This window comes from Drosophila pseudoobscura, chromosome 3 (genome assembly GCF_009870125.1).
Source record: "Drosophila pseudoobscura strain MV-25-SWS-2005 chromosome 3, UCI_Dpse_MV25, whole genome shotgun sequence".
NCBI classification, from domain to species: domain Eukaryota; kingdom Metazoa; phylum Arthropoda; class Insecta; order Diptera; family Drosophilidae; genus Drosophila; species Drosophila pseudoobscura.
This window is the reverse complement of record NC_046680.1, coordinates 20,792,845-20,820,323: the sequence shown is the minus strand read 5'-3', so window position 1 is coordinate 20,820,323 and position 27,479 is coordinate 20,792,845. Positions and strand designations below refer to the sequence as shown.

The window sequence follows — 27,479 nt, the reverse complement described above, 5'->3', positions numbered from 1 at the left end:
GAATATCCCGCACTCCTAGTACGATCTCTGTCCCCTTTAGATCATTTATGCCCGGAGGATATGAGCCTCGCCCTTTTGGCTTCCCGGACATCGGTCGCGGGGACCTGGACCCACTCGGTCGCGGTGGTCCTGGTAATTTATTCCCGTTCCCCTCGCATCCCGGCATGCCTGGAAATGGTATCTCATATCCACGCTTCGATCCGTTTGGACCCATCGATCCGAACTTACCCAACCGCGGGCCCAATCCAGACCACATGCGCCCACCCAACTGGGACTCGGATTACTATATGTAAATGGAGGAGCAACAAAAATCAATAGTTTATAATCCATAGTGCAGGTACATGTGGAGTACTTATTTGGAATGCAATGGGATTTAGATTGGATTTTCTTGAAAATAGTTTTATTACGGTTCATACACAAATACAGAATATTTCGATATACAATAAAATTCAATTCAGCCTGCAAATCCAAATAATTCCTTTTGTGATACGATTGCTGGCAAAAGAAAAATGTACAAAAATCTTAACTGAACTTAAGGACTGATGCTCCAGATCTCTCTCTCCTCGATCATCGCTATGTCATGGCTATTCATTTCGTATTATAAAGAAATCAATTTGTGTTTTTGTTCATTGCAAGTGCCAAATGTAAAGTGCAACATAATCTCAAAACATCTACAGAAAAATACATCCAGCGAAATGTCTGTCGTATAGCTAAACATTAGAATGGTTTGTGGTTGGTGTTGCTTTGCTTACGCCTAGGCTAATATTATAAGTATTACCAATAATATTTTGCTAAATTAATGTAATGTATATAATATTTCATGCTCCTTGCTGCTGGTTGACTTAAATTAGCGCTGCTGTCGCCGCCGGGCAGGCATGCATCCAGCGGATTGCTTAGCTGTACAACTAATCGTAATGTTTTTTGTGCCTTGGCTGCTGCTGGCTGCTCCATCCCAAGCCGCGCGGCGACTGCTTATGTGCAAATGTGTGTCGTGTCGGTCTCTCGCCGGGTGCAGTCCCTCGCATCAGTCCCATTCCCCGATAAACATGCGTGGTGTGGGCACATATCCGCGCGTGGGCAGCGGTAAATGGCGGCCATAGATGTGATTGTATGGTGATTCAACAAGCTCCGAATCTACAAGAAGCACAGAGATCAAAGATTACAAAGCGATTCCCAAATAAAATAAGCATTCCCTGAATCATTTAAGCAGATATTAATGTGTATGTACAACGGCAGTAGTAGCTGTGGCTGTCCAGGAGTCTAGGAGTCCAGGTAAGAGTTAGTAAACATTTCGTACAGTTTAGTTCTGTTCACCGGGTTCTCAACGTTGGCGGGTTGGTGGTGGATTGGGCAACATAAAAACTATGTATAATATATATGGTATGGTGGTATTTATATGTACAGCAACCGATCCGAAGGGGTAACCCACAAAACAAGTAACAGAAATCGACGTTGTCTGTGCCAAAATAACCTCATTTTCAGTAAACGTAAACGTATGCGTATGCGTTCGTTCAATAGTCGAGTATTTGAATTTTCTTCAGGCTGAGACTGCGCGGCTTGCGTGGCTTTAGGTAGCCATAAATGGACTCCATGTCGCTGATGTCAAGGCGGCTGGCACTGCGCCCAGTTCTGGCAGCTGGGGGAGGTGGCGGTCCATGCAGCAGTCCATTGGCCGTCGCCTGTGCATTGTTCGCCGTTGGGTCATGTATTGGTGATGCTTTTTTTGATGCTGCTGCTGCTGCAACTGCTGCTCCTCCACTGGCATTAGTGGTCATTGTTGCTGTTGCTGTTGCTGTTGTTGTTGCTGATGCTGCTACTGCTCCACCGCTAGATGATGCTGTTGTGGTCGCTTTCGCTTGTTGTGCTTGGGCTGATGCTGATGTTGCTATACTTTTGTTTTTACTATTGAAATTATTTTTGCTTTTCAAGATGTCGTCATTGTTTTTGTTGCTGTTCGTTAACTGTCTTTTGTTCTTGTTGCTGCTGATGTTGTGGCTGTTGTTATTGTTGTTGCTGTTGTTGTTGTTCGTTGCATTGTCATATCGTCGTTTGTCAGAGTTTTGAAAATGTTTCGCCTCCTGCTGCTGTCGCTTGCCGCCCCGCCAACTGGGCGATGGCAGCACCGGCGCCTTGTGCTGGCTGCTCCTGTTGTGGTACTGCGTCCTGGCTGCCAAATTGAACCTGCCATTCGCATAGCCCCTGTCGGGGTCCATTGAGCCGCGTACCCGATCATAGATGTTGGCCGCCGACGGCGCCTTGGCCACAATGCGCTTGCGCCCGCCGTACATATACAGAGAGCCCTCTTCGTTCGGCTGCTCGAAGAAGCTCTCGGTGGACTGGGACTTGGTGCGCGAGCTGGCCAGCACGGCGGGCGCTTGGATCTGGCGCAATTGTGCTCGATCCACGTACATGTCCACCGTCTCCGGTCCCCGGCTGTAGCCCATGCGGGCTGTAAGGTCGTCGTCAATGTCAAAGTCCATGTCGAAGTCGTCGTACTCATAGCAGTCGTCGTACCGCTCGTCCTGGGTCAGCAGTGTGCTTGCCGTCATCGTCGTCACCGGGTCTTCCTCCTGCACATGCTCCAGCACCGAGACGTCGCTCTCGCTGCACCACTTGACCACACCGGCCTGCTTCTCCACCAGACTGCCGCTCAGCCTCTGATGCCGGCGCAGCTGCTGCTGGCTGAGACTTCGCAGGGGCCGTGGCGGCGGCACGGACCCACAAAGCGGGGCCAATGCATAGCAGCTCACGCAGTTGCAGGCACCGGCAGCGCTCTCAGCCACCGGGCGGCGGGTGGAGAGACGGCGAGACACCTGGCGACCCACCGACTCCTCCAGGTTGTCGTAGAACGGTGGATGGGTGGGGTGGTTGGGTGCCTGGTGGCGCGCATGCCTCTCGCACTGATGCATGTGACTGTGATTGTGATTGTGATGGTGCTGGTGCTTATGATGCGGATGTGCGTGCGGAGTGCGGGTCTGTGGTGGCAAGTGGTGCTGCTGCTGCTGCTGGTGGCTACGTGCTTTGTTGGGTGTGCTTTGTGTCTTGGTTGTTGTGGCTGTTGTTAGGTCCGTTGGCAGTGACTGTGGTTGTTGCTGATGTTGTTGTTGCAGCTGCAGCTGCAGTTGCATTTGCAGTGCGTGCGATTTGTGTTGAGGCGTGCTAGCCACGCCCTGTTTATAAATACCTATGCCACTCTCATAGCTGCGCGTCTGCCAGATCTGATGGTGATGATTCTGCTGCTGCTGCTGCTGCTGATGGCCAGGATGGTGGTGCACAGCATGGGCAGCCGCCGCGGCGGCCATCAGCTGCTGCTGCTGCTGTATGTGGTGTGGATGCATGCCCGACAAGTGGTTGTGTATCATCGAGGTCTTCTTTTGGCTGAGCGTGCTCATGCCTCCGTTGCTGTTGTTGTTATTGTTGATGATGTTAATGTTGTTGCCATTGCCATCCCGCTGATCCTTGAGTCCTTGCCCCGAGCCCTTCTTGCCCGACTTGACAAAGTTGGGCACTCGTGCCCGCAGTCCGCAATAGTAGGGATCATCTGTTGAATTGGAAAGTGCTGCTCAGTTTTGCTTGCCGTTTGTGGAATATGCATGAGAGTCTTACCGTATTTCTTGTTGTCCTTGCCCTTGTCCGACTTGCCGCGCGACAGTTTGATGCGTGTTTCCAAATCAATGTCATCATAGTCCGGCTGTGAAAGAGAATGGAGAGTGGAATCAGAACGATATTTAGCATGGGACTACGGTTATTAGTCAATAATATTCCGCTGCCTGAAGACCTGAAATGCAGCCCCAAATTGCGCAAGGTGCGGACGGCGCACATAAACTCCACATATGTAGCTCCGAGCCCCTTTTTCAGTTGGCACTGACGCGGTCGTTGGGCTCAATTGGCAATCCGCCAGCAGTCGAGCAATGCGAGCAATCGAGCAGCGGCAACAGCATTCCGCGCATATTAATTACACGCGATTCGTTTGCAGTTATTTCTTGCTGAAATCCGAATATTATTGAATGCAGCGAAACGGCCGTTGCCCAGTGAAGCTCAACGGCGAAATCTTCGCCAGTGGCCTGGTATGTCCACGTCTAACCACCTGCCCGCCGACCAGCAGACACCAGACACCAGACAGAGGGCAGAACTGGAGCCGTAGAGGGAGACGAGTGGCACCGGAGACCCATTTTGCAAGTGGCCGCGTTGCGCATGTAACCAACCATGGGCAGGCAGGCAGCTCGTTGTGGCGGCGGTTCCACTACTTACCAAGTTGCCACACTTCTCTTCGGTTTGCTTTATTTGTGTTTTAACGCTGCCAAATTTGTACCCAACACTTCAGAGCAAACGATGCATGGGCCATCGTTGGGGGGATCTCCCTCTCTCTCTCTTACCTTTGGAATCAAATCGTGTGCATAGACATTGTCCCTGGGCGGCAGCTTGGGCGGCTTCTCGCTGCGTTTGTGGGCCAGTTGTTGCGTCTGCAGCAGCAGCTGCTCCCGCGTGGCTGCCACATGTCCGCTATTGCCGTTGTTCAAGAGCTTCCCCAGCTGCTGTTGGTGGCCGCTGCCAAATCCGGAGCTGCCCGAACTGCCGCCGCTGCCATTGCCAGCCACGCTGTAGGGATCCTCATCGGGTATGGGTATGCGCGGGCGATTCTTAATGTCCACAATGGGGCGTTGCACTATTGGGAATAAAAAGGAGAGCGGAGCGGCGTTAGAAGACTCAAGCACCCGATTGTTGTTGTTGTTTTGGTTTTAAGTATAACGGGACCAAGCAGCTGATTAGAACTTATCGATCATCGTGATTGGGCTATCGGAACTAGTTATTTTGATGGCCGATAAAAGGAGCGAACCTGCAAGTTTTCTACTGATGCACTTTTTGCTCGGTTTTCTTTTGTAGATTGTGATATTAAAAGTAACATGGCTAAATGAACACTCGAGTAGCCTGACAGTGCGAGGTGTCAGTGCAGAACACGGCGGGAAATAGTGTCTTTTTGGCGGGAAAAACTTGTGTTGTGGCGTAAAAGTGTGCTGTGCATTAACTCACCTGGTGGCAGCTTGCTCTTGAGCATATCCATGGCTACCACATTCACAATGAGCACCCAAATGGGGCACTCCAAGACATCGCTCTCCGATTTGACAAAGGCCACGGCCGACAGGCACTGCGTCTCCAAGCGTCGGCGATCTGGATAGGCACGGCGCAGCTCACGATTTACATTCGATTGGAACTTCTTCATGTCGAAGAGCTGTGGAGAACAATGCAGACAGACCAAAATTAGCATTTGCCAGTTGCAGTTGCAGTTGCACTCGTAGATGAACGGATTGAACGGATTTATGGCATGTAAGTGGGCTCCTCACCTTGACTATTTTTTCGGATTCGAGCGCCTGATTGGGCAGCTTCAAGATTTCGGCACCGATGGAGGTCTCCTCATTGGGACTGCTGGCGGTGCTCTTGACGTACACATTGCTCTTGGCATAGCGGCGGACGAGTATGTTGCCAGCGTCGTCCATTTTGATCTTCACGCCCTGCATTAGAGAAAACCACGAAACGAAAGTTGCTTAAGTACTTTTGAAATCTTTATTCTTCATTCTCGCGCTCTTTCGGCTAATGGATGTTTCTTGTCACATTTGGTTTGTTTGTTTTTTTTTTATGGTCGATCGCACAAGCTAATTTAATTAAGCCGTTGTAGCTTTAATTGTGCCGTAAAAATCCCTTCTTACCTGCCCGATGACGCGCTTCATCTCGTCCGTCTTCTGGTCCCGCATCGGATTGTCGAAGCCGCACAGGCCGATTCTGCAAAACGAATGGAGAGGGGAGACCCAGTTGGGCAATCATTAGACAATCATAACCACATTTTATTAATTGCGAATCAATCAGCTGCCGCATTAGCCAAGAGACATAGCAAAACCGAATGAAAAGCCAGCAGGCGGCAGTCGGCAGGCGGCAGGCGGCAGACGGCAGGCAGCAAAATGTTGCCAAAACTCTGCCACACTTTGCGGCGGCAATGCGCGGCGCCATTCACTTTCTGGAATTGAGGTTGGCCTATGCCGAGGAGGTGGTGACTCACTGTCGTGTCTGTGCCGCATTTTGTTCCATTAAACGTTTGACAAAACATTGCATTGGCCATGGGCCTGGGTCTGGGCCCGGGACCCGGACAGAACGTTCAATCGCCTGACAATGATTTATGCCACATACTCGTACCCGTACATGCTGCAAAGTGTGGCAGCTGTAGCCGAAAATGTTCATAGTGAACATTTCATATTTGTGTTTCGCCAAGGCCTTCATTTTTCTGCCAAAAGGAGCTGAGTCATTAGTGGATTGGTTTATCGACGGTTCATTGACTGGCCTGCACTGCTTGCTGCCAGGAGAACTTCAAAGTGGTCCAAGCAGTTTTAACAGATTGGAATCCCTTTCTGTGATAGATTTTCGAGGCATAACTTGAAGAAATCTTATTATTGAACTATGAATCGTATTGGTGCTGGTACCTCTGGCTGCACCAACTGCAGCTTTGGCCAATGCGAATGATGAATGTTGCTTGGCTTTCCTCTCACTATCTGCATCTCTGTGGCTTTGTTTTTCGTTTGCTTTGCTGCTAAGGTCGCGCCGCCGAAAATGTCGGCAGAAAATGCTAACAAGAAGCGGCAAGAGGAAGCCGCAAAGGTAAACCCAGCAGCAGGCATCACGGAGCATGGAGCACGGAGCCGGCAGCCCCAGCGGCAACACAATGAAACCAAGCTAATTGTAATTGTCGTTTGCATAAAAGGCCACGGCATGAAGATGATGATGATGATGCTGCTGCTCCTGTCTGCTGCTGCTGATTCTGCCTCTATTTCTGGCCAACTCACTTGACGCCGCTCTGTCACTATTATGTTTTATGTTAATTTGTATAATGAAGCGCTGCCAACCCAGCAAAGCGCAACATCAGAAGCAGCAGCAAGAAGTAAGAACCTCAAGACAGCAAGCAGCTACAATCGCCGTTAGCATCGCGCACTGACTGGCATTTGGCCATGTGCTTTAGTTCTGCCCGTAACGTCTGCCGCTCTGGCGTTGATTTATTGGCTAAATGCTTGTAAAAACCGTTGAAATGTGTGTCAAAGTTTTCCATGAAATGAAATCGACATGGACGGGTGCTGGTGCTGGCGCTGGTGCTATGGCTGCCGCTTACTGCTTGCTGATGTATGTTGTATGCCTTTCAAGGTTGCCTTGCCACCACTGCCGCACACAGTTCGAGTATCTGCCAAAAGCGGATTTGCAGTTCTTTGTTTAGTAAATGCTTCGTTAAATTCAAGCCATCAAAAAAACCCAAATGTTATTAAAAATTGATTGCCCCAAAGGGAGGGCGAAGTGGGCTGGGAATAGCATAAGGAATGCCAATATCAGGCCAGAACTAGAATCGTCTACATACAGAGCATGTCTTGTCCGCTCAACATTCACTTCTATATGCCGATATCTTTATATACTGTAGTATAATCGTACATATCGGTTGCAAGGTCGTCTGGTCTCAGGAGTACTGGACCTGGCCTGACACGCCTAAATGAGCTGAAAGCGAGAGTGGTACCCAACAAACTGGAAACTGTTTCGATTTTCGAGTTCAAGTTAAACGTGTGCAGTGGGTCAAGCTGGAGGACGAGCTGTGGCCGTTGCTGTGGCTTCTTCGAGGAAGCACCACCACCAGCTCCATCTCCATGTCCATGTCCATGTCCATGTTGTTGCAGTAACCGTTGTAGCGGCTGCAAATAAAACTGCAGTTAACGGCAACTGGTTTCGTTTCGAACGGCTGTCGTTGGGAACAGCTTTTGACCTGCGGCTGCGGCTGGGGCTGCGGCTAGTGTGAGGCAAAAAATATGTCCAACCGGTTCAGATAAAAATACCATAGCAATGTACATATGTATGTACATAACAAGGTATATATATAGTAAAAGTAACCAAACGAAAGACAAACCCAACCACAAATCGACACTTTCCAGTGATCGACTAACTAGTTTGGCTCGATTTGGCTTTAATTAGATTATGGCTAATTATAGGCAAGATTTATTGCCCCGCCAACAGCTCCAGCTCGAGCTCCAGCCACTTCTCGATCATTTCCCGCTCCAGTTTCAGTTGAACGGTCACACCTTTAAATTGTATCTCGAAGGCCGCCACAATTTGACTATTGTTCTTGCCCTGGCCTGCCCTGACAAATGTGGCACGTGTGCGGCTGCCGCTGCTGCGGCTACAATGGCTAAAAACTGTTAGTTTTGCAACGGCTCTGGCAGGCCGAAAACTGTCTTTTGTCTGGGGCCCACAAGTTGCGATCAAAAGCTCTCTCGGGAGGGAGCTCCAACCTTGGCTCGCCTCCGGGTCGCGCCTTTTTTGCCTTAGTTTTTTCCGCACGAAACATGCAGCACAGCACAGCACAGCACAAATAAAGTGTGTGTTGCAATCGGAGCACAGCTTGATGTTATGATTTGATTTCCATTTGATTTCATTTCATTTGTCCCCCGGTACTCCACCCTCCACCGCCCCCCCGAGCAGCAGTTCCCAGCAACATGCAAATTTGATTGGCAACGCCCACGCCATGAAGTGTTTCGCAAAGTACAAAAAAATAATAATACTCGTAAGGCTAGAGACGGGAGTCGGTGCTTGGAATACCCTAGAGGATACCCTCGTGGAATGCCCTTCCTCTCCGAATCTCTGCGGCAGGCTGGCTCTTTCGTATGCCTCTTCTAGGTATCTCCAAATGCATATACCCTCTCTCTCTCTGGTAGGGTATTAAAAACCAACTGAAACTGTCATAAACTGCAAATTGTACATTGGCGCCATTTGAATTGTGGCCAAAAGATACGGTCGTGGGGGCAGGCTGGTGCGGGGTGTGTCTAAGTGGTCCGACAATGACCACACAAAGGATTGGCCATTAATTAAAAGCGCTTGTTTCAGCTCAAAGTGTTCATTGATCGCTGGATTGTCTGTGCGTGTGCGGTCTGGCAGAGCGTTGAGCCCACGCCAGCCACAGCCACAGCCACAGCCGCAGTCTGTGGCAGCATCAGTCTAATTAATTAATTTACATGCAGCAGCTGTTGCACATAGATGTGGCGAATGGATGCGAGTTTTGTCTATGTGCGGCATGCAACACAAAAATGGAAGCAAACCTCGTCTTTAATTAGCAATCAGTAGCGATAGGCCCCTTCGCTATCAGGCAGGGGGGAGACTGCGAGGGGAGAGAATGTATGTATGTATGCTCATTGTTATGGTTATTTTCTATGTGTCACAATCTTCCAAACTGCTCGTCAGAGTCGTCTAGTGTGCGTCTCCTCTGTTTTTGTACCCTTCCACCCATTTGCATATCTGCCAGATTTCCAATGAAAAGCATTGCGTGTGAATTAAAATTCTGTATGCATGGAGTAGATGATGGCTCCTGCCTGCCCGCCTGCCTGCCCGCCTGCCTGCCCGCCGGCCTGCCAGTCGACACATTCGGAGAGATACGACTGCTAGTGGCACCAACTAACAAGCACTGACAGCGGCTAATTAAACAAACAAGATGCTGCCGCTGCTGCTGGCCCTAGGACAGGCGATAAACCAAAGACAATGGCAATGACAACGACAAGGGTCTGCTGCCAGACCACAGGCCTGCATCGCCATAAATTATCTTTCGCCTGTGCCCGTTGTTTGTTTGTTTGTGGCTGTGGGGGGGGGGCTGCGGGGGCAATCGAAAATTGATTAACCCGACACTCTATCCGCAGCATGCAAATGCAGTTTTCCAATTTCCAGCCGCTGCTGCCTGTTTTTCCTGATTTTTCCAGGCATATTTAACCTCCAATTGACACGAACAAGCAAAAACATTTGCAAAGAAGCGACAGACGGAGAAAGAGGGAGCGAGAGAGAGAGAGAGAGCCACAGAAAATGACAGAAGACAATAATAGCGGAAGACCAAAAGCTCATTGATATAAGGTTTGGCGTACACTCATTGCCTCTCTCTCTCTCTCTCACGAGGGCACAAGCTTTATCGAGAGAGCCAGCTGCTGTCACGCCGCCTCTGCTTGCTGTAAAACACCTTGCGGGAGAGCAATCGAAACGAGTGGGAGAGCAAAAGTAAGACCGTTAGAAAGATGTGCAATGACAAGAGCAATTTGCATTGGCAATCTGTGATGACCTCGTCACGAACCAAAACAAATGAAAACGAATTGAATGGAATGACTTTCGTTATTATTTTCAATTTCATTTGTTTTCCCTCTCCATCTGCATCTTCATTGTCTTCTCTCCTTCGGACCAATCCTCCAGCCCCTCCCCTTGAGTTTTTGTGCGGTTGACATTTGGTCTGGCGGCAGCAACTTTATTTTTGCGGCCCCAACCACAAAGGAAGCCGCCACTGCCACTGCCATGTTGCCAGGCACTTGATGCCCTTTTTGGGCCATACCAGATCTCCTCTCCTCCGTCTTAGATGTCATTGCGACCCACACATTGCGCATACGTAGGATCCATTGGATAGAATTTATGCTCCCAAAACTTCTTGACATTTGCGATTATGTGTGTGGGGGGCTGTGGCGCAGAGACGGAGATGAAGCTGTGGTTGGGGCCGCGGCAGACCTCCCAAAATTGCCACAGACACAATTGAGCGTACGGCATTTGGCATTTTCCGCCATTTTGTGGCACGCAATAGCAATATTTTTGTTTCTCTTTTTGAAACGGAATATGTTAATAAGGCCCGACAATTGCATGCCCCCCTCGAAAAAACCTCTTGGCAGACGTCCAACCAAAAAAAAATACAGTCGAATTCTTGGCATAAATTGCTTTCGGCCGAAAACGGAAATCGCTCATTTCATACAAAAAAAAAACCCACGAGGAGTACGGAGCATGGAGTACGGTGCAATTATTATAGCATTTTCACTCGGCTTTTTCGCTTTTTCTCATGCCACAAATTGTTTCCACTAAGGTCGGCATTTTGCAATGCCCCTGTCCGTGCTCCGTGCTCCATGCTCCATGCCCGAAGGTTCTCTACTCCAGCGGACAGCCTCTTGGCGGAGTGAAGTTCATCTGAGGAATTAAATTTTAATCGCACGCCCATCAATTTGATGGGCGTTTCATTCATTGCCCATTCGAGAGCACAGCAACAGCAATTAATTATTGTGCGAGTATTACAGCAAAAAGTATTAGTCAAAGGGGAAGGCCATGTGCCACACACATCCATCGAGGCATCGCCCTAGAGGTCTCCCTCCAGAACATTTCTTCGCCTTGAGTGACAAACTCCCCAGCAAAACCATCATACCCTCAGCCACTCGGTGACCGTCGAAGAGCAAGCAGATGGGGCAGCGTCTCCAGCTTCTGCTGGGGATTTTCTTTGCCAGTGGGTCAAGGGCACACATCACATACTTTTGCCAGTGCCATAATTATTTATGTCTTTTCCATCCCATCCTATTTTGTTTTTTTTTTCTGTTTTGTTTTTTAGCCAAGTTCAAAGGCATTGTTTGCTCATGTTTAATATGTTTTCGTTTTGGCGAGTTTTTGTTGGTTTTTCTGTTGCTTGTGGCACTGTGCCTTGCAATGACCGTTAATTATGGAAGTGGGGTGGTGGTGGGGGGGGGACTAACTACTCACCGCATGCCGTCGAAACCGTCGTCGGACCCATTTATGGTCAGCACCGGGGCACGTGCGTATGCCTTGGCCACACGTCGATTCCGCTCAAAGACAATTACTTTGGCCCAGATCTCATCATCGATTTGGGTCCATTTGTCCAGCACTTCCTGTATGTGTTCCTGTTGGAAGAGATGCAATATAAGAGTTTTAAAGACAGTTGTCGATAGTTGAAACAGAAGCTCTAGTGAAAGTTCTTCAATGAATAAATGGGATTCCTTCGGGAAATCTCACCAAAAAAAAACCCCTAACTGCACAGAAATGAAAGAAAAAACAGACCGACCGTCACTAATGCTGGCAATTTTCACTTTCCATCGTGATCTCTATCTCCCTCCCTCTCTGTCTCTCACTGTCTGTCTATCTAGCGGTGTGTGTGTGTGTGTGTGTCTGCCTATGTGTTTGCCAAAGTGAACGGCCTTGTTGGGCGCTTGCGTTTTAAGTTTGTTGTTATTTTGCACTCACTTCACTTTTACTTATTTTGTTGTTGCATTTGTCGCTGCCTGCCATTACAAGCGTCCGTCTGTGTTTGTGTGTGTGTGTGTGTTTGCAGTTTGTTAAATAAAAGTTAAAATCAAATCGGAGCAAATGCTGACACGAACAGCGAGCCAGACCCAGAGACAGACTCCAGCCCCAGCCATAGCTCGCGATTCGTGGTGCTGCAGTAAGACATATAAAATTATAGACAACGATACGGCTTTTCGTTGGTGGCCGCTGCACTGCTTTGCACTGCACTACACTGCACTGCACTGCAGTTGGCGGTTGGGTTGGTTCGAGCTGCTCTGCTCTGCTCTGCACTGCTCTGTTTGAAGTCTCTTTTTATATATAGTATGTACACGAGTCGAGTACTTATATGCATAGATATTTCAAGTGCTGCAAGCTGCGTTTGATTGCAGCTTTGTCTGCTATGCTCGGCTATGCTCTCCTCTGGGCTTGCGTCATGCTTAAGTGCACTTTGAAAATATTTTACATTTCTGCCTTAGATCTGTGTCTATAAACCGGGCTTACAGTGTGTGTGTATGTATTTGTGACTGAATTCCATGAATACTATTCCAATAACTTGATCAGCATCGAACGGGGCACTCTTTGAGGGAGTTTCAGATACAACAGAAGAAAAACCAACCCTTATCAGCCGCATCATGCACATGCCATGTTTTTGTTGCTGCCAATAGCAGTGTTTCATCGCCTTTCATTACCACATATGATGTATGCACTGTTTGCATATTCAAAGGAAAAATCCAAACCCAACGGCCTGGCGGTTTCCCTCGAGACTCGGCCGTAGCTCAATTAACCCGAACAAAGAACCGTCATAAACAAAGCCATTAGCCCAGTAACCAACATGCCCACAATTTCGGTCATATTTTATTTCATATTTTTTTCTTTTGGGTTATAATAAAAATTAAATATGAAAAACCAAGCACAGTAAACATCAAATGTCTGGCTTTGGCTCTGGCTTTTGGCCACAATTCTACTTCTTTTTTTCTCTTTATTTTTTTGGGCAAAACTTGTCTAGGCAGGTCTCGAGCTGGGGCTCCGTCTTTGGCTTTTGGCTGCGTCTTTTGAGACTCAGAGCGCTAGATCCAGCATCAGCATCAGCAACAGCATCAGAGCTTCATGATCAGAGGCGCGCACACACATTAAAAATGCAAATAAATCATGTAGTAAAACTTGTTAACCTTTTCGGATGCTCTGCGTTTGCGTACTTGGATCGAGGCACACTCGGATTGAGACGAGTGCTGCTGGCGGCTTGGAAGCACTTTTGATTTCATTTTCGTTGTGTTGTTCTTTGGGCAGATTCACTTCAGGTTTTCACTTTGCCAAGAATCTTGTAGGCTCAAGTGTCGACCAGAAACTGGTTAATGCTCATATTTCTAGGCCGTGCAGAGCCAGAGCCCACAAAACAGACGACCTCAAAATGCCGAAGTTCATCTGAAGTTGTTTCGTGGCTTTTAATTAGTCCTGAGTTGCAACAGAAACAGCCACAGGCACAGGCGAAGCCACTGCCATGCCACATGCCCAGCGCGTGTTCTCCTATACGTATACGTAATGCTGATTTTTGGCCAGTCTGGTAACAAGTTTCGTATGGCATTCGATTCGTGAACTAAATCGAACCCCAACGAACGGGTTTGCATTCATATTAATCATGATTCGGGCGTACCCATTAGCATATGAAAGAGATTAAGGCCAGAAACAAGTTAGAACAGCTCTATCTACCCCACAAATACCCTGTACCCTGTACCTTGTACCCTGTGCAAACATGACATATGTTGGTCGAAGAATATCTGTGATTCCGGCAGACCGCATTTTCGGGGCGTAATTAAAGTCTATTATTCTGTGGCACACTGATCGGCTTGCAACACGTGCAACACAACAACGAACACCACAGCCGAGAAGCAGACGAGGCTGAGAATCTTTGTGGTTTTTTGCCGCTGCTTGCACTTTTTCGTGTAAAATGTTGTTGAACTTTTGCAGTCACGACTCTCGAGAGGAGGCTTGAGGAGCCTCTGCTGCTGGTGGATTCGAGTTGACATTTAATAAAATGATTTCTATAGTGTTTTTTGCGACTCTTTGGGAGCGCTCCGTAGATACAATCGCCTCAAATTATTATGGTCTTGATAGATTCATTTTTGGTGTGTTCTTTTGTGACAGGTTGCATCTCAATGCCCCCACGAGTCATGTCCGAAAGTTCATTGATGTGTTTATTATTTTCCCCACTCGTATTTGTGTTTGGTTAACCCACATCCACATTTTCGGCCTCATCTGTCTGCTGATAGCCGCCGATGGGGACCCAAAACCCTTATATAATTTATGCAAATTCCATGCAAAAGCAGCGCTGGAGTGACTTTTCGAATGGAGTCGCCTCGGGGCGACTCTTTCGTCAAAAGGTAAATCAATCAATAAATGAGCAGGAAATTCAATTGGTCCTGGGACATTGATGAAATGCGGCATCCATAGAAAACCCGAAACCAGAAAGAAACTACAAACAAACAAAAAGCAACAACAGCAGCAACGTTTCCATTGAATTTATTCGAATCTCAAGCCTCCCATGTGTGTGTGTGTGTTAGTGGTTTTTCCTGCTCCGGCGTTGAGCCAACGCCAACAGAAAATCCTGTTGTTCAGGCCTGGCCAAAACCGACACCGACACCGAAACCAGGTGAACGGGTGCCACAGCAAGCGACAAAAGCGAAAACCAGCCAAAGAAAAACTTTCATTTTCACAAAAAACAAGACACAGCCACAGAGAATTCTATTCTGCATGCAGCATGGGGCATGCGGCAGCAGCAGCAGCAGCAGTTCGTTGCCCAAGTCTTTTGTTTTGTCTTCTTATGGCGATGGCGATGGCGATGGAGATGTCTATTGGCGGTGCGAGTGTCTGGGGGATTTCCCAGACCATAAATTTGTAAGCAATATTGAATATACATAGCACAGAAACGAAACAAGAAACAAGCAACAAGCAACAAGACCAACAGGCAACGACAACTACAGGGATTGCCCAATAAGTGCCCCGAGCAAAAGGCAAATCAAAGGGCCTCCCTCTTGAAAGGGGAGCAACGACAAAAGGAAAATTCAGACATAATTTGTTGCCGTTTCCATCATGGGAAATACAAATTTTGTGAGACGCCTTTGTGTGGCAGGGGCCCGGGCTAAACGGAATTATATAGATGCCACGCTCACGCTAATTGCAACACACAGTCGGCCAGAGAGAGAGAGAGGGAGACGGAGAGACAGAGAGACAGAGAGGCAGCAGACGTACGCTTTTCACTTTTGGGGTGAGGCCGGGGCCTCCGCTGGCTCTGGAATCGCTGATGCAAACCGAAATTTATGCAAATCTCCATTAGAAATAAAACATCAATTTAATGGGCGGCCCTTTGGTTGGTTGCTCGAATGAATAAAGTGCAGTTAACCCGATGGCGGAGTGTGGAGTGTGTGTGGGCCGTGACTGCTTGCCAAAAGCCGAAGAAAATCACTGAGAAAATCAGTTAGAGAAGCTTAAGGCTGGTAGAGGACCAAGCAGCACACAATAAAGCTAAAGAAATAGCTAAAAATCGTTGAAAAAACACCGTAGATCATTTCCGATAGCTTCTAGATGGCCTAGAGCGCCTAGGCATCTCTTTCAGCTTGGAATGGATTTGGTCTGAAAAGCCCACACAAGCACACACGCACACAGAAAACTGTTATGCTCACTCACACTCGCAAAAAGTATCATCAATGGAATTCCCACACACAAGAAACACAAAGAAAACACAAAGAAAAAGAAATAGTAATCGTAATCGCTATCGAAGCGAGAGCTTCTCTGTTTTTGGTGTGTGCTGGCAATGCTGTGATTTGTGCTCCTCTTTGTGCTGCTATCTCCCTCTCGACAGGATCTCCATTGTCGCTGTGCCTCGTCCGGAGTGTCCTTTGTGTCTGCCACTGAATATTCGGCGCTATGCTTTACCGCTCCCTCTTCGTTGTTTGCGCTGGCAACACTCTGGCTCTTTGGCTCTTTGGTGTTTGTGCTGGCAACGCTGCCATCTGCCTCTGTGGGGCCTGGCGCTGAGCTCGTGCGCTGGGCTTGTCCCAACATTAGGGCTACGCTACCCATAACTATTTTTTACTGCTGCCACAGCCCACTGGCTGTTGGCTCTTGGCTGTTGCTTGTTGGCTGTGTTGGCCATTTGCTGCGAGCTGTTCGCCTTTAGCTGTGCTTTTTACTGCCTTGGCCCATAGGCAAATTAAAAATGCACAACGCAATGCGATGGCCTAACGGTAATTAATGCAATTGGTCAATACAAAAAACACCAACAGCAAAGGCAAAGGCAAAAGCAAAAGCAAAACCTCAGCTTAGTGCGTTTCATGCTGACCTCAATGCGGCCTGTGGCTTGGACGTCGTCGCGCACGTGTTTAGAATGAGCCACAGCCACAGCCACAGCCGCAGCCACAGGAAAATAGAAGCAAATCATAGAAGCCCCCAACTGTCAGGCGGAAGTCAGTCGGCAGCGATGGTCGTGCCAGGGCCATACAATATGCATGGATGTTGCAGCACTTTTTTGGTATTTTCTGTAGGGTGGAAGATTTCCGTGATTTGTGTGGACTTACCTTGTAGAGTTTATCCTTCTGATACCAGACATCCTCCTCCTCCTCCTGCTGGGTGAACGTCTGGTCAAGATTAAGATCGTCGCGTGAACGTGATAGAATTTTACGTCGCGACACCATCTTTGTGGTTCTGTAAAGAGAGACAGAGTGAAAAAGAGATGAGATCTCGAGTCATAAAAGGTTGTGAATATTCGCATTATTTGAAAGAACTCGAAAGTTCTGAAGGAACCGCCACCTAACTGTAAATAACGGCAAACACATCAGCGGAGATTCTGACAGACAGGCCCCAAAAAAAAGAAAGAAAATACCCAAATTGCAAAGCAAACAGAATTATGGCATCCCTCGTAACCCAACGTGGATGATACCCATGGAGTTCAACGCACTCCACTCATTCCCCTACCCTGCCTACCATATTGTTTATGACCTGGACTTCCTTTTCACAAGTCATCCCGCCTGCAGAGAAATCTCTGAGCATTCCCACCTGAACTGAACGGGCTTATACGAGTGCAACATACGCCCATGTCCGGGGTCTCTATGTCCATAAATTGATGTGTCTTTAGAGGCCGAATTTATGTGTAAAACATGCAATTTATATTGAAATTACTTGTTTGTGAACTACGCATCGTGGTCTCCGAACCCCATTCCGATTCCGATCACTCGGGCGGGCTATGATTCAGACGCAGAGCGAGAGCACGGAAGAGATACCATCCAAAGCACGTTGACAACAGCCGCAATAAAGGTAAATAATGAAAAAAATCACCTGTAATCTGCAATAAGGAACTTGGACTTGAGCTGAAACGCAGGATACCCTTACTTAAAGGAGTAGTAACCTAGAGGATAGTTTGTCCACCAAATACTAGTGTATTTCTACCTAAAGTACTCGAAAATCCTCAATATTTCCTTGCTTTCCACTGCTTCTATGCCGAATTTCAATTGATTCACCCGTAAACTGCTTGCATTGGTTGCTTTTATCGCCACTGCTTGTTGAAGTTCAGCTTAGAGCTGCTTACACTGCTTTTCGCCCTGCATGTACCCGATGGAAGTGTGTACAGATTCAAGTCGTTTGTTTTTTCACGGCTCGGTTTGTCAAGTTGTTGAAAAAAACGCTCATTGCATAATAAGCATCTATTGGGGCGGCGGGTAGGGGGCTTGGGGCTTGGCAGGCGACGCGTGTAGCGACAAGAAAGAGCTCTCTCTTTCACTCTCTCATCTGTTTGTCTTTCTCGCTCGTGTGCCTCGGCATGCAAATGTTTTTTCGGGAGGAGGTTCGCTAACCTGTTGTCATATCTTTGGCCGTCTTTTTTTCTGTTATTAGTGTCTATAATTGTTGGCTTTCTTTTCGCCAGAAACTGTGTGAACGACTGATTGACGGCCGGAGTGTCTGATTGACTGACTGACTGGCGGCAGTGCTGGGTCGGATGCTGCTGCAAGGGCCTGGCCATAAATATTCATCGCCTTTTGCACAATTGTCAACGATCGACGCCATTTTTTGTTTGCGCCAACACAAAGATTGCAATCGCATAACAAATGTTGGTGCCTCTTGCTGCAGCTTTATGCGATTTATGCAACAAAAGCCGTTAAATTGTATAGAGTATCAGCTCTGGGATTGAGACTAAGACCGGGACTCTCCTGCCGCTGCCGCTGCTGTTGCCATTATTGAGTTGCATTTTCTTTTGTGTCTGCCCCCCCTGCTGAAAGTACGAGCATTGTTATTTATAGCCAGCACAGGGCGACACAGAAACGAGCCCAGAAATCAGTGTATCTGCCGTGTATATAGAACATATAGTACATATGGCATACATGCTCGAAACAAGAGTTCCTCAGGCTCAGCACGTACGTCGTACACAGACGTGTTCTAGTTTGTCTCCGGGGGCGAGGAGTCGCGTAATTACGTGAAGTGCATTTTGAGTGCCGCATATATGGGATCTCGTACATCATGGCTGATCCACACGGATACGCGAATGTCTACGGTTTAGTTTTGGTGCACATTTGTGTCTTTAGAGATGAGAGTGCCCAATGCAAGAATGGATAGGACAGATGATAAGCACCTAAAAGCAGAGGTATCCAAGGGACAGAATTACTGAGGCACGAAGAAGGCATTGCCAGACCTAAAGATTGCCGAATAAAAGTAGGTACTACTTTTTCTGGAATGGATATCTGGATATCTAAAGCAATTGGATATTCATAATGCCATTAAAATCCCCACACGGATACGCGTTTATTCAATTATAAATTCCAAACGAAAAACACCAAAAAAAAGGAAAAGGAAACCTTAATGCCGCCGCATTCTTTATGGGGCACGTCAAATTAAAACACTTAAACGGCATTTCTCAGTGTTCGCGGAACAATTCTGGATAAATAACGCTGACATATCAAGAAAGTTTCTTTATATGATGGACAATTAACGGCCCACAAACGGCCCCAGCTGAAACTGCAGCTGAAGTGGAGTGCAGTGCAGTGCAGTGGAGTGGAGTGGAGTGGAGTGGGCCCCAAGTGGTGCTCGAATATCCTGCACACTCATGGCGGATGGAGCGGGGCGGAGAGAGACCTTGTGTTTTCGTTACTGGACTTTTGAAAACGGAGTAACTGCCGTTGCCTGGACCGCAGCTAAAGATGGCGAGATGGGGCTGCAGATGTGCCCCCGAGGCTGTGGTTGTGGCTGTGGCTGTGGCTGTGTCTGTGGCTGCCACTTGATGGCCGTAAAATAAAGTCATCGAGAGAGTCTTTCGGCATTTGTCTGCCGTGTTGACTTTGCTGATTTGTCTGCTTGATAATTTCCCTGATCTTTTACAGTTATACAGGTTGCACTTTGCCAAAGCAAACATCAATCTACGATTGAATGACTTATGTGAGAAAATGTGTGTTTGTGTGTGTTTGTGTGCGTGTGCGACCATTAGGCCAGCAATTTTCAGCCATCCAGCATTCACTTTCCAACCAAAAATAATAAAATATTTCTCTCGCGCACGCAAAAATGTTCAACAACTTTCACAAAAACAAAAAAAACGAACACAAGAAAAACTAAATATCAATCGGCTGGCAGAAAACTGCTACTTGAAATAATTTAAATAATGCCAATTGATGATTATTTCTTAATACCTTGCTTCGCGTGGAAGGGGGCCAGGGGGGGCATCATCCGATGAACTCAAATTTAAATTTCAAATTTGTTGAACTTTCACAATTGTCCAACAAATTGATATTGAATTATAAGCAGAGATTTTCCACCGATTTCCGATGGGTTCAATAACTTGGCTTCTTGCGTTTGACATTTTGCCAAACGAATCGAAATACGAAAAATACCCGTAGAAAGTAAAATTTACGATAATTTCGATGGATAAGTGGATTTCAAACATCTGTGGAACGTAGCAAATTGCAAAATTAAGTAGCATTATTTACTGAGAGTAGAGTTCAGCAAAGTTGAAGTGTTATTATTTATCTTGAATGTTCGGGTACTTCCCGCAAAACAACTTTATTAGATATTTCAACAATAGATCTCTCCTCTTCTGCCTCGAAACGATCGTCATTGACGGCTGCCCACACACACGCTGCAGAAATAAGCAGTGAGGTGACGCAATACTTTGAAGATCGTTGTTTGGTGTTCTCATAACAAATGTACAAATGTATATTCATATCTATGTGATAAGAATTTTGTTTTTTCGCTGCTTAAACACCAATTATGATGACACCTTGCGTCACCTTGAACAATGCACGCTCGCCTCTCGCGCTCTGCTTTTGTTCCTCCCATCACACTGCATTGCTCTGCACTCTCCCACTTCCAGAACGCAGACACAACAAAACAATTGCCAGAAAAGCTCTCAGTAGCTTTAGTGTGGGTACGCAGTTGCTGTGCTTCCGCATGGCTTTGCTCTCTCTCTCTCTCTGTCCTCCGCCGCTACAGCTGCATGTCTCTGCATGCGTGAGAGCACACACACCCACACCCACTCTCTCAGCTTTGATGAGCAATAAGCATTTATTATCGCTTGCTCAACTTTAAGAACATGCTTTCACCGTTCTTGCTCTCTGGAGCACAGCTTCGTGTGTTTGTGCATGTGTAAGAGTCCCGCAAAGCCTCGTTTAAGCAGCGCTTAAAACTGCATACCTCTGAGAGAGAACTCAGCTACCTCTCCTACGCTTCTATCAATGATGAGCAATAATGCCCGTTGTTGTTGCTGCTTCCCTGATTGACAAGCGGAAAACTCGTTTCAAAAACTTTCTACAGAACTTTCCTCCAAGCAGCTTAAATGAAAATATGCATAACTTAATGGCAACATTCACTGCATATTCAACTACAGCCCAGACGGCACGGCACGGAACGGGGAGACAGACAGCGGCAATAGCGCACTTTATGAATGAAAGTCCACGTCATGAATTATTGTAGTTTTTACGATAGAGTGGAGTCGGGTCGGCTCTCGGGGGCAATCAATAAAGAATTTTGATGATGACAATCGCACTGACAACGCTAGTCGCATATTAATTGAATCGAATGGAAATGGAAATGGAGGTGGAGGTTGACGCGGACGTGCACGTGGAAGTGGGCCCGGGGTTGGGTATGTAATTCTAATGCAGCTCTAGGCTGCCGCCCCTCCTCCCTCCAGCCAGGCAAACGGTGTGGTGTGCCTTGCCTGTCAAGAGGTCGTTGGCTGCGGCTGCTGTCTGAGACGTCTCCGGAGTGCAAATAGTTTTCAGTTCGTTTACCCCCCACCGATTGCATTGTTGGAGCCGCGGAGAGTTCATCAATTTGCGAGTGCGTCACGAGACTGCAAATATTGTATGTGGTGTCTGCCCCATCGGCGGTGTGGCAGCTGCTTCAGTAGTTAGAGTGTGAATCGTTAGTGGATGATTTGTTTGATGTTACCTCAACGACTGTGGGGCCACAAATCTGCAAATTCATTTGCCAACTTTTGTGACTGCCTCACAGAAATGTCAGGGTCAGACATGATAAATTTGCTTTCCTTCAGGCCTGTGTGGGTTTTATTTGGTTTTGTTTTGTTTTTTGGCAAGAAAGTATTTTTGGCACCCCTAATGGTTCCCATTATGTAACCAGAAACTGCTTGAAAGTCGATAGACCTAATGAAGCAACAACAAATTTGATACTTTCGCAGATGGAAGCGAAGAAGAACCGAAGATTTCGGACCAAGAATGCGTGTAGAGTCGGCTTGATTGATTGGCCCAGACGGCAGAGGGGCCCAGCCAACAGAGAATAGAGCCCGAAACGAAATGGCTTTCACAGGGGTCAAGCGAGAACTGAAAATATGTACATATCTTTGGCCAAATTAAATTAAGCAGTCATTGACTTTTGGCTGGCAAGGAGACGAAGAAAGAGGTTCGGTTCGGTTCGCTTCGGAATCGATATGTGTTGAGATAATAGCCCTGCTGGGAAGACTTCAACAGAGTTTCATTATCCGCTTAATTTTACATAAGGAACGTGTCGGCACATTGTCCATTTATCATCGCAGATACGGATACATTTCATGATATACTTGCAGACTTTTCCTTCAATATAAGTACACCCCCTTTTCGCCGAAACCAGTTCATCATATTTCTTCAACACTTGTCTGCACGCGGCATTGTCTACGGCAAATGCCTCAATTTGCATAGCGTGAAAGTGGCGTGGAGTGAGCCGTGCCCGTGTCCGTGTCCGTGCCGTGCACTCGGATACGGTTCAGTTCCTCGTTTGGGGTTAAGGTTTTCATTATGCGCTGCGAATTATGCAAAATTGCCTAAATCGGGAAGCGAAGCTAATAATGCAAAAATCAAAGCACTTAACTTCGGAATCGCATTGCGGAACTTGTTGGCCAGGCATTTAACACCTCAGCGCACCTCGGCTCAGTATCGGAATAACATCATCAAACCATCGACGGACAACGGTACAACGAAACAACAGTACTTTCTGCATTTCGATTTCGCAAATATTTCCCATCCATGGCACGCACATCTGGCGCCGATCATTCAGGCAATTATTAAACCCGAAAATATGTTAAATCATATCGTATATGCATTCATGAGATAATTTTCAAAGTCATGTAACTGTCAGCGCTTTGCGCAATCCCCAAAAAAACCAAAACGAACGAACGGATGCATAGATGGATGGATGGATGGTTGGATAGATAGACGGAGATGGAGATGGAGACGAAAGGCCTCACATAAAAAACCTAAAAATTAACATTTCAATTTTGGTAGATGCTCGAATGGTTTAGCCTTTGTCTCCCTCTCTCTCGCTCTCTCGCTGTCTCTGTCTTTGGCGGGTTTTGATTGATTTTTACTGCTGCCGCTGCCGCTTGCCGCTGCCGCTTGCCGCTTGCCGCTTGCCGTTGCAGCCACTTTCAAAATGTAAATTTACAAATCGCTTGACACCTTTTGAAATCGTCTTAGGGCATTAAATCAAATGATTCGAAATAACCAAAAATACGCCGAACATTAACAGAAAACTCTTGAAAGCCGCAATGGTGGAAAAGGTAGTAAAATTAATGGAAAAATATAATGTGTACACTGTACAGCGTAGACACTAAATCTGTTGGCAAAGGACTTGTAAGTGGATTATAAAATGTGATTATTTCCTGGTGTTTTTTTTTTGTTTCTTGGTCGGCAAATCCATCCTAATTTGTTTTCGGTTTTCGTTCAAGCACACACGATGCACAAACAGCGATAAAAACAAGTTGACACTTTCGTTTAATTTTAGTGAATTTTTTCCGCATGTTTTCGTTACGTTCCAAGTTGTTGGCCTGACCAAAACGCGAGACCAGTGCAGCAATTCCGCTGGCCGAAAACATGGCTAAAACAGCCTGGCCAAAACATGTACAGCTTCAACTAGAGTGAAAAGAAGAGACAGCAACAAAAACAGCAACGGAAAAACACGAAATTCAACAAATAAAAAAAGTCAAGAAAGAAAGGCTATGCCTAAGAGGCCGAAAGATCTGATACCCTTGAAAATATGTATGTAAAATATTTTGTAATAGTTTTGGTTGGTTTTAAGATTGATCTTTTATATTTTGAAACCTGTGCGAAATGTTTTAAAGCCCATAAATATCCCCCTATTCCTCAACAGTCATTGATTCAGGTCTTACTCAATTCTTTGTAAACGTCTTATCAAAGTGCATATACCCTCTGTGTAGAGGGTATGCACAAAATACAGAAAAGGAGTAGAAGAAACTGCAGCTTTTTTTTTGCGCCGCTTGCTTCTGCTTTCGTTTTCGCCTGCACGCTTCAACTGCTTCGAAATGCTTTCCCCTCCATCTCGCTCGCACCAAGCGGGCCTAGCGACCCGTGGGAGGAGAGCAGCGAAGAGCCTGCTCTCTCGCTCTGTAAACGAAGCAATTTGCGGCAGACCTATGACAGCGCCGTTGCACTACATTTTCCACAAGCGAGTGAGTTTGAAACCGAAACCGAAAATGAAAATGAAACCGAAACTCGATTTCTTTTAGCAGCCAGCGAGAGAGAGGAAGAGAACGAGAGTGGTACTTGCGTTACGTTGACCATCATTAGTTGGCTTAATAAACGACAAAAGCTCTTACTCGATCTTACTGGATGGGTCTCTCGGTCTCTCAGTCTCTCAGTCTCTCGGTCTCTCAACCTTTCTACCATTTCTTTCTTCATTCAGTTCGGGGCTTATCAAATGCTTGTAATCAACAAATCATCCAAGTTTTCACTTTTCAGCTGCCGTTTCTGCCGCTGCTTTGTTGATGATGACGTCGAGCGGAAGTTTTGTGTGCTACAAACAATCAGAAAGATCATAATATTTTCATTCAGCTGATTGAGTCAGGGCATCCCAGTCCCAAAGCCTGCTGCCTACGCGGGAGTGGCTACAAAAATCGTATTTAAAATGCAATTTATTTTTCAACAATGCCAAATAATGTTTTAATAAAGACAGACGCCTTTGTCTGCGTCGGGGCCTGGCTTCTATGGCTCTTTTGGGGCCGCTGTGCGGTTGCAGCCGAGGCGTTAAAGGCCATCATCTCCCATGTATCTCTATACCTATCTATCCACGAGTATCTATCCATCTGGCTGGCTAATCACCGACAAGCACCGACACGTGCTCTCCGTATCAGCATTAATGTTTCTTTCACACTTTTGTGGCGCCACAACATTAACGGCTTTATTAGCTCTTATACTCGCACTCATACTCTGGGTAATGGATCTCCAAGCTCGTCTCTGCTGAATGTTGGCACTCCAGCCCAACATTTTGTGGCCACAAGTCTCTCTTTCTCTATAAAGAATGCTGCCTGCATGAAATTAACCCACTTTGGAGCTAATGAACAGTTCCCATTTTGGCAATAGGCAGCGAGGGAATGCCAATCGATTGGAATACAATGAAAGAGAGCCATTGACAGCCAGCTCATGAAATATGCACAGCGCGAAAAGAGCTGTGATGGGGGGGGTGAGAGTGAAAGAACGGTTAATCGGTCACATGCTAATTCCCTGCATACCCGATGGCAAAGGAATCTAGCGAAGACACATTCCCTTCCTTTTGGGATTTGTACAAAAGTTACAAAACGAATCTGCGATTGCGCGACCTTTTTTTTCTGATTCGTTGGGGACTTCCAGCAATTTCGGCTCAAACTCATTTGTTCATTCATTTGTTGCTGGTGTTGCTGGTGTTGTGAAAATGTAAATGAAGTCAACTGCTGTCTGGTCTGGTCGCTGGCTGAATGAGTGACTGACTAACTGACATTTCCCATTAGGTATTGTCTGCAGGTTCTGCTGAACTTTTGCCCAGACAGATTTCAGCAATTCTTTGAGGCAGCAGCCAGCCTCCGAGGAGGACCGCATTTTAGAGGTCTTTTACGCGATTGTTTACATTTATGGCTGCATAATTGGGTGCCATGGCAGCGGCACCAGCCACCAGCCACCAGCAACTGCTCTCCTCCTTGGTTTTTGCACACTAATTGACTCCCACAACAAAAAACAACAGCGATACAACGATACAACGCTGACGATGATGATGATGTTGTTGATGAGAAGCTGTAACTGAAGACCGACCCGAAGGCAGCCAAAAGCCAATGTGGAACTGCCAACTCATTCCGACATCGACTTCCTTCCTCCCTTCTGCGAGCTGCGATCTTCGAGCCGAGTGTCGGGGCAATTGTCGCAATCGGAATCGGAATGGCAACACCTACTGCACTTTTTAGCTGAATCTTTTTAATGCATTCGCTTTCGAGGGCGTGCTGACTGCTTGCAAGACAGACAGCTCATCCATCTGGCCGTGTCTGGCTGATATTCAGGGCCATCTACCCTACAGAGATATCCCAGACTTACAGATCTCCAGAGAAACAGAGAGAGCGCCCGTGGAGTCCACATAACACTGGACCGCTAATTCCGCATTAATAGTTTTAATTGGTGGCAGCAAATCGGAACTATTTTGGAAGCTTAAAGCATTATCATATTCAAATACAATATGAATACGCAATCAAATGCGAGGAAACACGAAACACACGAAAAAAAAAAAAAGAAACCTTGTCAACCTTGAGGGAGCCAGCTTTAAGTTGTAGTTTTGGGCTCGGTTTCTGTTTCTGTTTCTGTTCGCATTTAAATGAAAATGAAACCCCGAGGCAGAGGCAGAGGCAGAGGTAGGGGCTGAGGCTGAGGCTGAAACATGGCCTGAAGTGTATCAAAAGCAGCTCAAAGGGGTTTGGATTCGTTTAAGCTTCTTTTGCTGCGTCTCAATCCCCTCGTCGAAGCGGCTAGGGTATGGAAAAGACAAAAACGCGTAAGCAGGAAGTCCAAAGCCGTGCACAACAGTTAGACCATAAAAGTGAGAGAGCGAGGAAAAAGTGCGATTATGAATGGCATTCTCTCTTGTCTCTTCCTGGCAGGCGGAAGGCTGTGAAGGTGTGACGGCGGGCGCAGGTGTGTGTGCAGGTGTGTGCCAGGGCTAGGGTTTCCTCTCTCCCCCTCTCTTCTCTTTGCATGCGTGTCGCGGGTCTTGGGATCTTTCTCTCTCTTGTACTCACCTTTTTGTTTTTGTTTTTGTTTTTGTTGTGCTCAATTACTTTTGCCCCTGCTGCTGGTGCTGCCGCCGCCGCTGCTGTTGCAGTTGTTGTTGTGTTGAAACTGTTGCAAAATTGCTGATATTTTCCCAATGATTACGTAGCCGTGGCAGACGGACGACAGAGACGGACAGGAGGGAGCTGCGTTGCCAAATGAGTTTGAGGAAAAGTGTTTGCCCCCAAACTGTTTCGTCCCGTTGTTGTTGTTGTTGCTTTTCTTATTGGTATGCAGTTTTTGTTTTTGTTTTTTTTTTATTGCTGTAACAATGATTTTGCTATTATTATTTATATTGATTTTTGTAATTTTTGCTACAATTTCATTTTATAACGATTTTATAATGCCAAACGCGTTTCTGCTTTTCACTTTGTTAATTTCACTTTTTCTCTTGTTGTTGTTGTTTTTGTTTGTGTTTCTTTTTTAGCTTGAAGTTTTTGTTGGACAACAAACGAGTTTTAGCAATAATTTTCAATATTTAATTTGGCATTTAATTTTTGACAGCCAGAAACGCGTATTACCCACAGTATTTATAGGTCTATTAAACCCGTCTAATGTTCGTTGTTTACCGTTGCCCGGATTTGGATCGGATCCGTGGCTGGCACACACACTCACATGGACACACGCGAAAATTTCTAATTTCAAATATTAATTAAATCAAAGGTTTTGTTGTTGTTGGTTTTTTTTTTTTATGGTTGCTATCGAAGCTTTTTTGTTCGAACGCACTTCAATTGCATAACGATCGCGCACAAGATTTCGTGAATGTGGAATGACGATGATGATGATAACGATGATAATGATGATGGTTGTTGTTGTTCACCTTCTGCTTTTTCTGCTACT

General features: G+C 46.6%; 3 protein-coding genes across 5 annotated transcripts in view; 2 read left to right on the top strand and 1 right to left on the bottom strand.

Annotated features, from left to right (window-relative positions):
• The window catches only part of PI31 (Proteasome inhibitor 31 kDa), a 2,370-nt gene extending 1,904 nt beyond the window's left edge, over positions 1-466 (top strand). Inside the window, exon 4 of the mRNA XM_015185159.2 lies at positions 41-466. Within this exon, the coding sequence (XP_015040645.1) occupies positions 41-293 (253 nt within the window). The 3' untranslated portion in view covers positions 294-466. The remainder of the gene's footprint in view (positions 1-40) is intronic.
• On the bottom strand, positions 379-27,479 carry exp (expansion). Of its 3 annotated transcripts, none has more exons than XM_033378133.1 (10): positions 27,460-27,479; positions 16,668-16,794; positions 11,557-11,714; positions 5,706-5,778; positions 5,343-5,510; positions 5,032-5,230; positions 4,377-4,666; positions 3,607-3,691; positions 3,185-3,541; positions 379-1,134 (listed from the first exon to the last, which is right to left on the bottom strand). In XM_033378133.1, the coding sequence occupies exons 2-10, from the start codon at positions 16,782-16,784 to the stop codon at positions 1,025-1,027; spliced, it is 1,557 nt and encodes a 518-aa protein (XP_033234024.1). In that variant the 5' UTR covers positions 16,785-16,794; positions 27,460-27,479; the 3' UTR covers positions 379-1,024. The 3 variants fall into 3 exon arrangements, with proteins under 3 accessions (XP_033234024.1, XP_033234023.1, XP_033234025.1); XM_033378132.1 differs by lacking the exon at positions 27,460-27,479 and adding an exon at positions 26,609-26,879; XM_033378134.1 differs by lacking the exons at positions 379-1,134; positions 27,460-27,479 and adding exons at positions 1,472-2,522; positions 26,609-26,886 and having other exon boundaries at positions 2,559-3,541.
• The window catches only part of reb (rebuf), a 52,185-nt gene continuing 29,931 nt past the window's right edge, over positions 5,226-27,479 (top strand). The window contains exon 1 of the mRNA XM_015185157.2: positions 5,226-5,325. The gene's annotated coding sequence lies outside the window, so the exon portion shown is untranslated. The remainder of the gene's footprint in view (positions 5,326-27,479) is intronic.